At 43.3% G+C, this 13,148-nt stretch overlaps 1 protein-coding gene across 1 annotated transcript in view; it reads left to right on the forward strand.

Annotated features, from left to right (window-relative positions):
- The window catches only part of COL4A5 (collagen, type IV, alpha 5), a gene marked incomplete at both ends in the record, with an annotated part of 33,231 nt that extends 20,289 nt beyond the window's left edge, over positions 1-12,942 (forward strand). Inside the window, 11 exons of the mRNA XM_010159139.1 lie at positions 3,846-4,013; positions 4,873-4,962; positions 5,751-5,900; positions 6,643-6,741; positions 7,714-7,803; positions 8,516-8,655; positions 9,582-9,708; positions 10,958-11,038; positions 11,297-11,395; positions 11,926-11,976; positions 12,757-12,942. Coding sequence (XP_010157441.1) covers positions 3,846-4,013; positions 4,873-4,962; positions 5,751-5,900; positions 6,643-6,741; positions 7,714-7,803; positions 8,516-8,655; positions 9,582-9,708; positions 10,958-11,038; positions 11,297-11,395; positions 11,926-11,976; positions 12,757-12,942 — 1,281 coding nt within the window. The remainder of the gene's footprint in view (positions 1-3,845; positions 4,014-4,872; positions 4,963-5,750; positions 5,901-6,642; positions 6,742-7,713; positions 7,804-8,515; positions 8,656-9,581; positions 9,709-10,957; positions 11,039-11,296; positions 11,396-11,925; positions 11,977-12,756) is intronic.
- Positions 12,943-13,148: the final 206 nt, after the last annotated feature.

Raw genomic sequence — 13,148 nt, forward strand, 5'->3', positions numbered from 1 at the left:
TGTGCACAGACGGTGACAAAATCTCTGTGAAGGGGTTTGTCGCAATACTCTTTAGGGCAAGACAGAAAGGAGCACAATGCCAGTGCAGAGGTTTTGGGGACACAGACGAGGAGGAAATCTGCCTTTAGCTGCTTATACTGTGCTGTCATTAAGTTGCTTTCAAATAGCAAGATGGTTCTTAAATTCCACAGCAGTTTTCTAGCTTACCAAACTGTATTCTAAATTCACCAGGTGAGAGGTATTTTTAAATAACGTTTTAATGTTGTTATCTAGAGAATTATTTTCTGATTTGGGGAAAAAAGCAGACAAACTCAGTACCCTATACAATGCGATTTGTGCTCCCAGTACTTAAACAGTGAGTGCAAAATCAAGGGTGTAATTCAGGTTTCAGACACCTTTTTTATTTGTTTGAATGGAAGCTGAAGCACAGTTTACCTCAGTTAATGTGGAAACAAAGAAAGCATAAGTATTACAAACTAGCTGGTTCATTATTTTGTAGAGGAGAAAATGTTCTCCAGGCATGTGATCCTGTTTTAACAAGAGCCTGTCAGTGAAAGAGCTCGTGCACATCCATCTTGTCACAAGCACCTGGAAAAGAGCTCTAGAATTCCTCTTCCAGAAAGCTCTGAGTTCTGGGGTTCCCAATTTCCTCACATGCCTTTTTCCGCAAAACCGACGAGTTTTATGAGTCCTGATAGGTTTAAAATGGATTGACAAAGTAGAATCTAAGGACAGTGATAATTAGGAATATGTCTCTGCAGGGAGTTTTATTATCTTTTGATAAAATGACTGGTGAAGGATGTGAACTCGTTCCATCTCTGTGCACAGAGGGTGCATGTTCATGCATGCACGTCGTTTTGTCCACCAAGTTTGTTCAGGGAAGTTCCTTTTCCCCTTCACCCAGTGAATGGCCTTGCTGTGCATCAACTCCCCCTGTCGCAAATGCGTGGCAGCCACCACAGGGAGAACGTTCTCCGTGGACATGCGCATGCCTGCTGCTGAAACACGTCACAACTCTGGTTCTTGCTATGCCTGAATGACTGTTGACACTGCATGTTTGTGATGAATTTGTATGCCAGCACTGGGATTGGCACTGTTCGCAATGCATGCTGAAAAATTCGTGGCCAGCTGTAAGACCACGGGCCACAGATTGGTTGGTCGTACTCAGATCTTTACGAACCGTGAGCTGAGGTTAGCAAAGTGCTTAACCTCTGAAGGCAGGCCAGCACGTGAGTAAGTGGGTCCATGGAGTCTGAGTTACATTCACGCACATCAGGGGTGGGTCATGTTTAAGCATACTGTCTCACAAGTTTCCCATTGGGAAAGGCATGCGCGGTCCCTGCGCCGGCAAGCCTTGGATGTGCCAGTGTGAAGAGCTGGGGGGAGAAGGGGTCTGGGCAATGTGCGCAGCAGGTGGGTCCTCTGCCTGGCTTACTGCCCCCTCGGGAGGCTGTGGTTGCACTTGAGGCTGAAGTGAAACAGAAGGCAACCCAGGTGTGTGTTTGGGATGGGATGTGTTAGTATTGGGGTGAATATTTCATCCAGTGCATGCTCTTTTTGCCTTCTTGCCATCTCTTCTGGTGTTAGCCAGAATTTGACTTCATGTGATCACTGATTTATTCTGCAAAATACCAATTTTGACAAATGCTTAATTATTACTAGAGTTGGTGGATTTGAGATGCTTACGTTTTCACTCTTGTGTCTGTACTGACTAATCCTTTGGGCTACTAACTGCATGGTGGCTCTGGAATCTAGCGCGTGGCTGAGGGTCCCACATCCTTGCTGTTTCCCTTGGCACTGCTGCTTCTCTCTTCTGTGCAGAACACCTTACATTCCCATCTCCCATCCCTTGTTTGTTTTACTAAGCTGTTTTGATTCTCTCCCTTTACGCAACATTAGGGCAAGGTTTCTGGGGCTCTGTTTTTCAGGTAATTTTCAAAATTCTTGAACGGATTTCCCTGTTCAGAATTTCCCTTCTCTGCATCACCAGTTATTCAGATAGTTTGCAGCGACTCAACGTCCTTTTTTTGAATATGTAATGAGTTACTTTAGAATGTATTGTGTTGCCTATCTTGTTCTAATTATGACATGGTTACATTTTTGAGAACCAGAAATTCAATTAGAACTGATTTCTATTTTCAAAAGTATCTTTACCATTGCAGACATGGAGTTTTTCCTAGTACTGAGTTATATATTATTTTATCTTGGTTTTTTTCCCACTTGCTGATGGAGACCCCTTAAGCATGGAGCACGTGCAATCCCTCTCCATCCTCTGGTGCAGTTTTTTCTCTGCAACGTGAGCAGTTGCAGGCACACGACACCGCAGCTTAATGCAGCGATAAGCTGCTGTCAGAGGGGAGCATGCTTCTCATTAAATACAAGGAAATCTACAGCCTGTGCTGTCAGGAAAACTTGATCTGCCTTTTAGCGTGCAAAGAACACACCCTGACATTGCTCCTGGACTTGTTCCTACAGCCGGCAGCGGGGTCACCATGACAGAGTTAGAGTAATCCTGCCGTGTAGTCAGTTGTGAGGTTCTGGCGTGGGGTTGTCGTGATCTCAGCAGGCTCTGTCAGGGCACGTAACATGCACTATACTATCTCTGCAGGTCTAACAATGGGAATCTGCATTATATAATTTGCATTATAGAACTAAAAGCATGGGGAGGATAATTATTTCGAGGGATTTTGTGTTTTAAAGCGGCAGCATCTTGTGAAAATCCCTGTTTGAAGGGATTTCCCAGAATGAGATGTGGAGCAACAAGAACAGTTGGGTGTGCTCTGGTGTTCAGAAGGCATCCAAGCCCAGTGCTCAGTAATGACAGTTCTGTGTAAGAAGCAGTTCAGAAAACGCTTGTTCCCCCAGTAGCAAAGAGAATACTAGACAAAGGAGAGAGGCAAAACCAATTTTATTGCTAAAATGTACCATCAATATTTGAAAATATCTCATGGAGCTTCTTGTTTCGGTGGTGGCTGCACTGTGAAAAAGACCTCCAAGTTTCCTTGCAGTCTGGTTTCTCTTAACTGCATTGGTGTTGTATTCCTTGTACTTAGATCTGTTTTCAGTAACTTCAGGTTTTTTTCTTTGTTCTAATCTGTATGTGCTTTATTTTGTTTCCTAACTTAACGACTATTACAACTCCTTACTGCTACCTGTCTCAACTTCCTGATGAGCTCTAACTCGTTGGCTTTTGAACCTCAGGTTCCCCAGGTACTGTGGTTTCTTTACCAAAGCCTTTTCTTAACTTCAGATTTAAGAATTAAACTTTTTTGTCAGCTACATTTCCAGAGTGAGCGTCTTCGCTGACAGAGCGCGCTGGAGGGAAACAAGCTGTCTGCTTGCTTCAGCACTGCCTCCAGCTTGGTATCATTAGCGTTAAACAGTCTTAAGCATATTTTAACAATTCGTATTTTTCATTCAGGGAAATGTAATGCAATGCAGAATTTTGCTATCCTTCAAAAATATTCAGCTGATAGTATCTTAGAATGCAGTAAAATGGAATCATTAATGGAACTATGCCTGTAAGAATCTTAATGCTTAATGATAAAATAGCAATCAGTCTAATCAGTCTTGGGGGTTTTGTTTTGTTAATCAGGCTGAAAGGGTTCTTGGAGAGTTGTTTCCCTTTTGAGATTTTTTTTTTTTGAATGGTAAAATTCCATAATGCTTCTCTTCTGGAGAACATGGCCTTTTACCACCTGGAAGCCATTAAAAAGTCAATGGCTTTTCACCAGTGCTAGAAATGCACTGCAGGTAAAACTTAGGTATTCCTGCAGTACTACACCCAGATCTCAGCCTTGCCTTTATGTTTTGCTGAAACATTGTATCTTAACAACATTGTCTAGGGTTGCAGGGCATTCCAGGGGAGAAAGGGGATCCAGGTCCTCCCGGCTTCGACGTTCCTGGCCCTCCGGGTGACCGAGGAGCCCCAGGGTATCCAGGACCCCCTGGGATCCCAGGGCCTCAGGGTTCACCTGGACCACCTGGCCGGGATGGAATACCTGGATTTCCAGGTAAGTTCACATTTTCTACCTGTGGATAAAGACCAAACTGTAGTTACAGGTGGATTCTCTTTGTGCTTGGGCATGCCAACTTAACGAGCTTCCATGTTTATCCTATCCGTTTAAAGTTGGATACAGTTAACCGTTACATCCCATACTTTTTAAAACCAGTTATAACAAAATTTGTTGCATTAAAATCCTTGTCACCTCTCCACTCTTCCCTGTAACTTGATTCAAATGTTTTCCACGTTATCCTGTTTCCTAAGTTTCAAACGTGACTGATCATCGTCGTTGTGACACTTGTCTAATTTATTTCGTGTTTATTTTTCTAGTCACTGCCACGGTTGAGAAATAGAACTTGTTTAAAGGAAATAATTGCAAGTGCTCTCAATTGGATTCAACACATAGTTGTCAATATTCGTTTCCTTTTTCATGTGTTAGGCTATTCAGTTAAGGCAAGGCAGTCTGTTTTGCCCTCTGGAGTAGAAATCTCAAAAGTGAATTTTGAGAATCTGTCTTCGGATAGAGGGGTGATACAAAAGGTTCTTAAAGTAGTCTACACCTAATTGTCTTTTTGGCTTTCAGTGAATTCAATTTCGCTTTCAAACAAGGGAACTTGTTGAACGTATTTATGTTTCAAACCAGTGAACCAAACTTATTGGAGGTATCAATAGGCTTTCTACCAAATTTGCCGCAATTTTCAAGTGTCACTTTATCCAATTTAGATCTATACAAGAACTGAGTGCTTGTAATTCCCTTAGAACAGGCTTTACGTGCACGTTATAAGTACCATGGAGCTGCAGGGAAGTAAAAGATCCTGCTGGCTTGTGAGGTTTTGCTCAGAATGACAATGGTACTTCAATACATGTAGGTGCCAAAGGTGAGATGGGCGTCATGGGAGCTCCTGGTCCTCCAGGCCCTCCAGGAACTCCAGGAAGAAATGGCCTGCCTGGCTTGAAAGGTAAGGTTTGTTTTATCCGCCCCTGAAGAGAACACAGGATGCTGTTTTCTGTGCCCTGTGTGGAAAGAGGCTTTGTAACACTGACGTCTGTATCTTCATTCCTGGGGTCTGCTTAGGTTATCTTGACAGTGCTGATGCTCAGAGTCACTTTGCAGTTTGCCATAGCATTCAGTCACTCTTGTTTTTAATTGAGGTCATGAAATGTCAGCTATTTTTAAGTCATTACCTTTGCAATGATGGCACTGGATCAGGGCAATGTTTCTGAAGTATGTTGTAAAGTCTGCTTTAAGCAGCAGAAAGAAGAAAATCAGTAGCTTTGGGTTACAGAGGCATCCAGAAATCACCTCTGTAGGTATCACAAAGAAACTAGTCTATCTGCATTTTCCCAACCCTCTTGTTGGAGATGAATTTTGAAAGGGTTTGAAGTAGAAAAACCCACTCCTCTCTGCAGAACAAGGAGGCTGTGAACCCACAGCCACTGTAGCTGTGGGCTCGTGGCAGAGTGTGGTGGGGCTCTGGGAGCGCTCTCGGTGTGGGTCATAGACCGCTGCTTCCTCAGAGCCGGGCTGGCCAGAGCTGACAGCCTGCAGCACAGACCCTGTGTAGTCTGCTCACCTGGCTTTTTTCCAGGGCTCATCCAAGATGCTGTGGAGAACTCTGCATAAACTGACTGATAATGTAGTGAATTCCAACTTCATGGACTCCCTACGTAAGAATAAGCATTACAAACCTAAAGCCTACCTCAAGGATGGTATCATTTTCCCTTTGGTTGTCTCTACCCGCTGTAGGTAATGCTGGATTGCTGGGTCCGCCAGGGCCTCCTGGACCGGTAGGACAGAAAGGTATCAAAGGTGAAGCAGGGCTGCCAGGTCCACCAGGAAAACTTGATCCAAAACAGCTAGGAGCAAAAGGAGAAAAAGGCGAGCCAGGTGTTCCAGGTACAGAGCTGAATCCTTTACAGTTCATTCTTTCTTACAGAAAAAAATTAACTCCAAACGTAGAGGTGGCTTAAGGAGCTCTTACTTTAGGCTTTAAGTGGTGCTGTGACCAAGTTACTCTGTGTGGGCAGTTTGCAATGTCCTTGCTCGTTAACTGTGACGTGGCATATGGCGATGCTGCAGTAGCACTAAGGTGCTTTCGGCAGGACTGCGGTTCAGTCTTGAGGTGTTACTCCCGAGCATGAGGAGAGGCGGTTGTCATGGCTGCTGTGCTGGCTGCACTCCTCCTGTCTTGAAGGCCCTTGGGCCTTTGTCTCATAGGATGGAGTTGCACAGGTCATCTGCTCGTGCATCACCTCCAGGTTCTCCCTTTGGGTAGCTCTGTAAGCGAACCCTCCCCTGAGCTAAATGTCAGCTGCCTGTGTGTTTCTGCTTGGGAAGCTCATACAAAAAGACAGTCCCTTCTGAATTTAAGTATATTGGCATTAGTCATAAAGTTACTTTTTCCTCTACTTACTTCTATTGTTCCTGTTCTGTAGTAATTTTAAACTTTCCAGAAGCAATATTTTGTGTTCTGTGATACTTGTCTTTGCTAAACGAGAGGGAATTATATTTACTGAAGAAAAATCCTTATTTGGATTTTTATTCACCTGTGGCTACATCTGATCTCTTAAGGTAAAAGAAAACATACAGTAGTAATAATAGTAATAATAAAATGGTTGGTGGTTTTTTTTCCTTTGAGGTATTCCTGGTTTATCAGGACAGAAAGGTTACCAAGGTCTCCCAGGTGACCCAGGCCCACCAGGCATTAGTGGCCCACCGGGTGTGCCAGGACTGCCAGGTAAGTGCACAAGGCCACAAAGGGGACAGTTTTGATGTGTGAAAAACTTGCGTGCATTTTTATTGCATGGGATTGGGATGTTCATCCAGGTATCTCTAAGCAAAGCTTAAGGATTGAAGTGTAAAGCCGGGGTACAGTGTTGGGACATTTAAAGTCATTATTCAGACAGCATGCTTTGAGCTCTTTCCTTCTACAGACCCAAAGGCAGTTTTGAGGTGATCCCATTGAAGATTAGGGTATCTTTTAGGATGACTGGAAAAGTGCCTCTTGCTTGAGCAAGCAGCATGACTGCAGGATCTGCAGGACTCGACCATTGCATACGCTTATTTCTTGTATTCTTAGTCATTATACTCATGCTTTGAAATGGCCAAATGAGTGTATTGCAAAGGCTGTCTGGAAGTCATGGCTTTGCTCTAAAGAATCGCAGGGATCAAGAAAATGAATTATGCTTTGCACTGCTTCTCCCTACAGCTCAAAGAGTTTATCTGAACTCAAATCATTGTTCACTATGTGTAATGTAGGTCTTGCTCTAAATACCTTGTTGGGCTTGGGGAATTCCTTTAACCGTCCTGGACTCAAACTAGTTTTGAGCATTGTAGTTCGCATTTAATTCCGTAATAGAAGCTACTGAATACCTGCTGCAGATGAGAGACGTGTTTGTTTTGCAGAACAACCCCTGAGAGACCAACTCACACCGGTACTAAATTGTTTCAGACGGTTACTAAATCACGGGCTGAACATGAAAGAACAAAGAAGTTGCCCTGATCAAATCTGGGCTCCAAACAGACTGAAGATGTTTAACATATCACTACAAACGGGTGTGAAAAAGCATGTAGGAGCAGTGTGAGGCCTAAAGCAACTCCAAATCCATTGCCATTGTAATTAGATAACAAACATATTCATATGAAAACACAGGAATATCAGAAACTTTTCATTATTGCCATTAATTAACTAAAGCCACGACTTTCCTAGGCATCAAGGGAGACACGGGGCTTCCTGGGCAGCCAGGACCAACAGGACCTCCAGGGTTAAAAGGCGCCATGGGAGAGATGGGCCTTCCAGGTGAGTTTCTGTGCTTGTATTTTACCTCGTTTTGGCCAGCGTTGTCCTTTTACATGGTACAGAGGTGGATCTGCCTGTGTGCAGATCTAATAATACGTTTAAATGCCAATGCAGATGAGCACTACATGGAGTCCTACATAAATATTTGTTGAAGTTGTACATAAGGAATTGGAAATACCCACTGAAACAGCAAATGCGAATATATTGTAAAAACACATTATTTTAAAGTGCTTATAGATGTAGAAGCAGAATGATCTAGGTTTTGTAGCTATCATAATTTTCTGGTTTCTCAGACTCCACTCTGTGCAAATTCATAAAAAGATGATTCTGTGAGCCCAGCTGTCAGAAGACAGACATCAGACACAAGCTAAAGGGGAAGGAGAAAGTGAATTCCGTTAAGACTGCTGAAATAAAAATTCCAGTTTCGGATAATCCTAACATTAAGTTGTGCCTAGATACCACAACGAGACATTTGGATTTGTTTAAATTAGGAATGAAAAAAGAAAGCTTAGAAACCTCATGCAAAAAGCCATGAGAGACTTTTAGATAATTGTTTTAGTTTGGTTCTAAAAATAAAAATCCATTAGGTATTCAAAGCCAGCCACTTTCTTAGTCCTTTCTTAGTTTGGTTGCTGTAATTTGAGGGATTTCTCGAAACCACTGCAGAAAGTTTATTTATATTTATAAAACTTGTATTTTGTCTTTTGGACAGGTCCCCCAGGGATTAAAGGCAGCCAGGGAATAGCAGGACGTCCAGGGCAGCCTGGACCTGCAGGATTTCCTGGATTGAAAGGGGAGAAAGGTGACCCTGGTCTTTCAAGCATCGGTATTCCTGGTCTCCCTGGGCCAAAGGTACATTGATAAAATTCATCAATAGAAAATTCCATCAGGAAATTTGATTCTATGATTTTTTTTTTTTTTAACTGCAATTGAATATATATTCTGTATAAATATAAATATGTATATAAATATGTAAATAAGAAGCAGGATTGACTGTGGTCTGTTCTTTTTTGAGGTGGGAGCAAAAATTTCTAATTTTAAATATGAAAATATTTATACATAATTTAATCTGGTTAAAGGAGAAGATCGTTTATCAGACCTTTCAAGTTGGGTTCTGTTAGTGGCCTAGTCTGCACTGGGACACCTGCTGACATTTTGGTATTTGGTAGGGATTTATACAATCAATATCGTTGTTCCCATGTCTAATTATGTAGTTAATGCAAAAAAAAAAAAGACAATATGCATTTAAGAACAAATGACTGAGGAGCTAATACATCATCATTGGTGCTCTAGAATTTTTAAGTCTGTACAAAACGTTTGCTCTAACATTTACCTACATCATCCTTTCTGTCACCCTCAAAAAAGTGCCCCAGAGACCAGCAGAATATCTAGCAGCCTTCACGGATGCCTTACAGTTGATGTTGAGCAGCCATTAATTTAGCAAAAACATTGCCTGATTAAAGCTCCACAGATTCCTTTTTTCCTTCTGTAATATCATGGGGTAAAAACCTCCGTCTCTTCTGAAAGAGAACACTTTTTTCTTTAATGCAGGCCAGTTCTGAGGAAAAACTGTGATGCTCTACAGAAAATTGTAGGGGAAAACTTAAAATCTTTACAATTGGTCTTTCGAATTAATTTTCTGTGTAAGATGTTTAACCTTAACTGGATGTAAGAGGCATCCACAATATAATGGTGACCTTTTTACGACGTTAAGACTGGGAATATACAGCTTACCCATCTTACAAAGACTGGGTTTCTTTCTGCTTCATGTTTTCTAGGGTGATCTTGGTTTGCCTGGATACCCAGGTAGTCCTGGCAGTAAAGGTATAGCTGGAAATCCTGGTTTGCCTGGATTTCCAGGCAGTCCAGGTGCAAAAGGAGAACCAGGCCTTCCTGGATTCCCAGGTAATTCTGAACAGGATCTTTTTTATTTTCCTTCTTGCTTGTATTGGCACACACATCTGAACACAGTGGGTAGTCAGTGGAGGGCTGCAGCTTCTTTCAGAGTTCCTAGCAACCTGCTGCTTCTAAGCTTGGTGCTGCTGGAATTGTCCCTGCCAGAGTGTGTGAATGCATCGCTTGGGTGCCTTCTGAAACTGTTCATCTGCTCTGGGGGATGTAGCAGCTGTGTTAGCTGATGCTCTCCACAGGCAGGCAGACTCTCACCTTCCCTGACCCGCAAAATACCTGTGTTTGGCTCCGTCTTTTTCTGTCATGGGTCAATAAAGAACTGTCACCAGGAAAACTGGGGAGTTTTTAATAGCATTTATTGTCAAAAAATATGTTCTAAAGAGAAATCTCATTCTGAAACACAATGAAACTAGGTTTTGCCCTCTCCTCTAAAAAAATAGGAACAGAGATTGTTTACGGGTATGTGTCAGTTCTTTCATGCTCAGTTTAAAGACAGAAGGTGTTTGTGCTGCCTTTGCAGCAATGAAGGCTGTTGTACAAGCGTGCTTGAGCTGCTTTAGTGTAGGAAGTTAGGGAATTTATAGCAGTGTAGTCATGGCAGCAGGAAGCTTAGGGGAGAACAAAACCTGGCCGTGAACCTGACAGTTTCTCACCTCTGCTTCGTGTCATGCCTGAAAGACACTGAGCAGTCAAAATGGTGTATTGAGACAACCTTGAGCAGGCTCGGAGCTGTTCAGAACACACACACTGCAGCAAGGCGACAGTTTTTCCTACCTCCCACTCAGTTCATGCTGTAGGAGTGAGAGTCTGGTGTAAATTCTAAGACCATTTTTATTAAGATCCTTTTTCAGGAAAGGAAAAGAGGATTGGGGAAGGACTATCCAATCACAGTTCATAATGCTTTCAATTTGTTGTCAAGCAAAAAAACTGTCTCTAAAATGGTAATTTCCTAGCAGACTGCCAGGCTCACTCTGTCCTTGGCCACAGGCACTCAACAGTTAAGAACACAGAGGCTTGAGCATAGCAGTAAGGACAGTCGTGCCAGTCTGTTTTGTCTCTGTACGTTCTTTGCTTTCGCATTCATCTCCCTTGATCAGCTGTAAATCTGCAGAATGAGCACAAGTACAGTATCTTGCTACAACTAGCTCATTCGCTGCTCAGGGCATCTCAGATTATAGCATTTCAGGATCTGCTGAAAAGCCAGTTTTGTGCTTAATTTGATTGAAATGCCCGTACTTTACAGGAACACCAGGAATTCCAGGACCAAAAGGTATCGAGGGGCCTCCAGGTAATCCTGGCCTGCCTGGACCAGCTGGGCCAGTAGGTGAGCGTGAACAGTGCCGCAGAGCCCAGCTGCTTCTGAGGAAAGCGTAACACGTGAAGCCACTTCCTTTCTTCTTCCCTTTTTAACATCATGAAAATACATCTATGTGTATATGGATCCCCAAATACCATTGAGATGAACCCTTGTGAATTTGTTACCACATTGTCACACATTCAGATTCAGATGGGGGGAGCAGGTTTTCTGTTTTTTACTGCAGGTTAGGCTGTGCTGTACTAATGTGTTCTAACCCCCTTTTAGGTGATATCGGTCGTCCCGGCCCTCCTGGTCCCTCAGGGGAGAAGGGACAGCCTGGTCGAGACGGTATCCCTGGCCCAGCCGGTCAGAAGGGCGAACCAGGTGAGGTTCCTGCTTGTTTTCTCCTCTTCACTCTGCGTGGTGATGTCCTGCTTTCCCTACTCTGTTTTTCCTGTAACTGCCCGTACACCTTCAGAGCTGCTCCTGTGGTTCCCAAAGGCGCTGTCAAGCTGCCGATGAAGCACAGGACAAGAATTCAATCAGCTCTTAGGTTTTTATTACCTGACATGAACACCACCGCCTGTTCCTGCATGCCGTGGTCGCTGTATTGCTTTAACTCAGTTACAGAATGGGTAAACGGTGCAAATGTAATGAACCCCAAACAAAAATGCAAACTGATTAACTCCAAAATCTGAAAGAGTATCTTGTGAATGGATAGAAATACAAAAGTTACAGATGCATTTTGTAGCAAAGCCTCTACCTTTGGTGAAGAGTGAACCAGAATCCTGCTAGTCTCAAGGAATCAGAGATCTAGATGAACAGCACTTTCATCATTCACAGCCTCATATTCCTATTCCTGGAGACTCAAAAGCTAAATGCTCGTTATTAACCGAATCTGGCATTTTTTTCAGGTCTCCCAGGTTTTGGGCGCCCAGGACCTCCAGGACTCCCAGGATTGTCAGGTCAAGTTTCTCTGTTGTTCTTTTTATAAAGGTTGAATGTAAAATACATCTATACACCAAAAAAAGAAGGGCATGTTGTATGTTCTGCAACAAATGAATGCCAGCAGACCATTTTCAATTGACCACGGTCATAAAGGCGCTCATTACTCACTACTGAGTTTTGTAAATTAGCAATTATGCAGACCAGATAAATCCACACAGGAAAATAGTCTGCTGCATTGCGCGGAACTGCGCTGAGTTGTCTCAGTAAATACAGCATTCACACGCAGGTGACAAGTGAAGCTGCCTTGAAAATGTAGCCGCTTGCTGTATGTTCCAAACAACTTCACACCCTGAGTCACGTTACGTTCCAGTAGCGTTACAAGCTCCCAAATGCCTCGAGCTCGTTTGAGAATTTGGCAAGTATGTCTCAGCTTTCAGCAGCGTCTCAACAAATGATGAAGCCTTAATATTGACGGATTTCTCCACAGAAAGCAGTGCTTGTAGGCTTACAAACTCAGAGGATGTTTATGAGTGGCAGCATCACTTAGTAGTGAAGTGAGGCTTAGTAAGACCTTCTAACATGTCAGAAGCTGTAGGACCTTCTCCTGCAGCAATTACGAGCCCTAACTCTTTTCTGAATGTTGGACCAATTTTATACTGTCTCACTGCACAAATGAAGTGAGTTGGGACCAGACTTGCACCTCCTGCAAGAGAGAGAAATGGCTCTGCAAACTGACATTTGACTGATGCCCATCGATTTGTAGCAGTATTCATAAAGATGGCTGTTTGGCTTTACAGGGCAAAAAGGAGAACTGGGGTTACCCGGCCCACCGGGGCCTCCTGGACTTCCAGGGCTGAAGGGAGAGCCAGGTTTCCAGGGATTCCCTGGTCTGCAGGGTCCACCAGGTCCACCAGGATTACCAGGGCCACCTCTGGAAGGTCCTAAAGGTAGCCCTGGCCCACCGGGCGTTCCAGGAAGGCCAGGTAAGAGCATAATCCATACCAACATCTGCAGTACTTCCACATTTTGCTGGTAGGTTATCGGCCGTCAAATTTCTCAGTTGATTTGGATGGATAAGTTCCAGCCTCATGGCATAGGTCTTCATGTTTGTGGGCAAAATGAGGATTTTGTTGCCAAAAGTAACAGTATCTAAAAAAAAACCCAGCCTCATTTTCTCCTGATTTCTGAT

This window comes from Eurypyga helias, unplaced genomic scaffold, assembly GCF_000690775.1.
Source record: "Eurypyga helias isolate BGI_N326 unplaced genomic scaffold, ASM69077v1 scaffold2869, whole genome shotgun sequence".
Classification (NCBI taxonomy): domain Eukaryota; kingdom Metazoa; phylum Chordata; class Aves; order Eurypygiformes; family Eurypygidae; genus Eurypyga; species Eurypyga helias.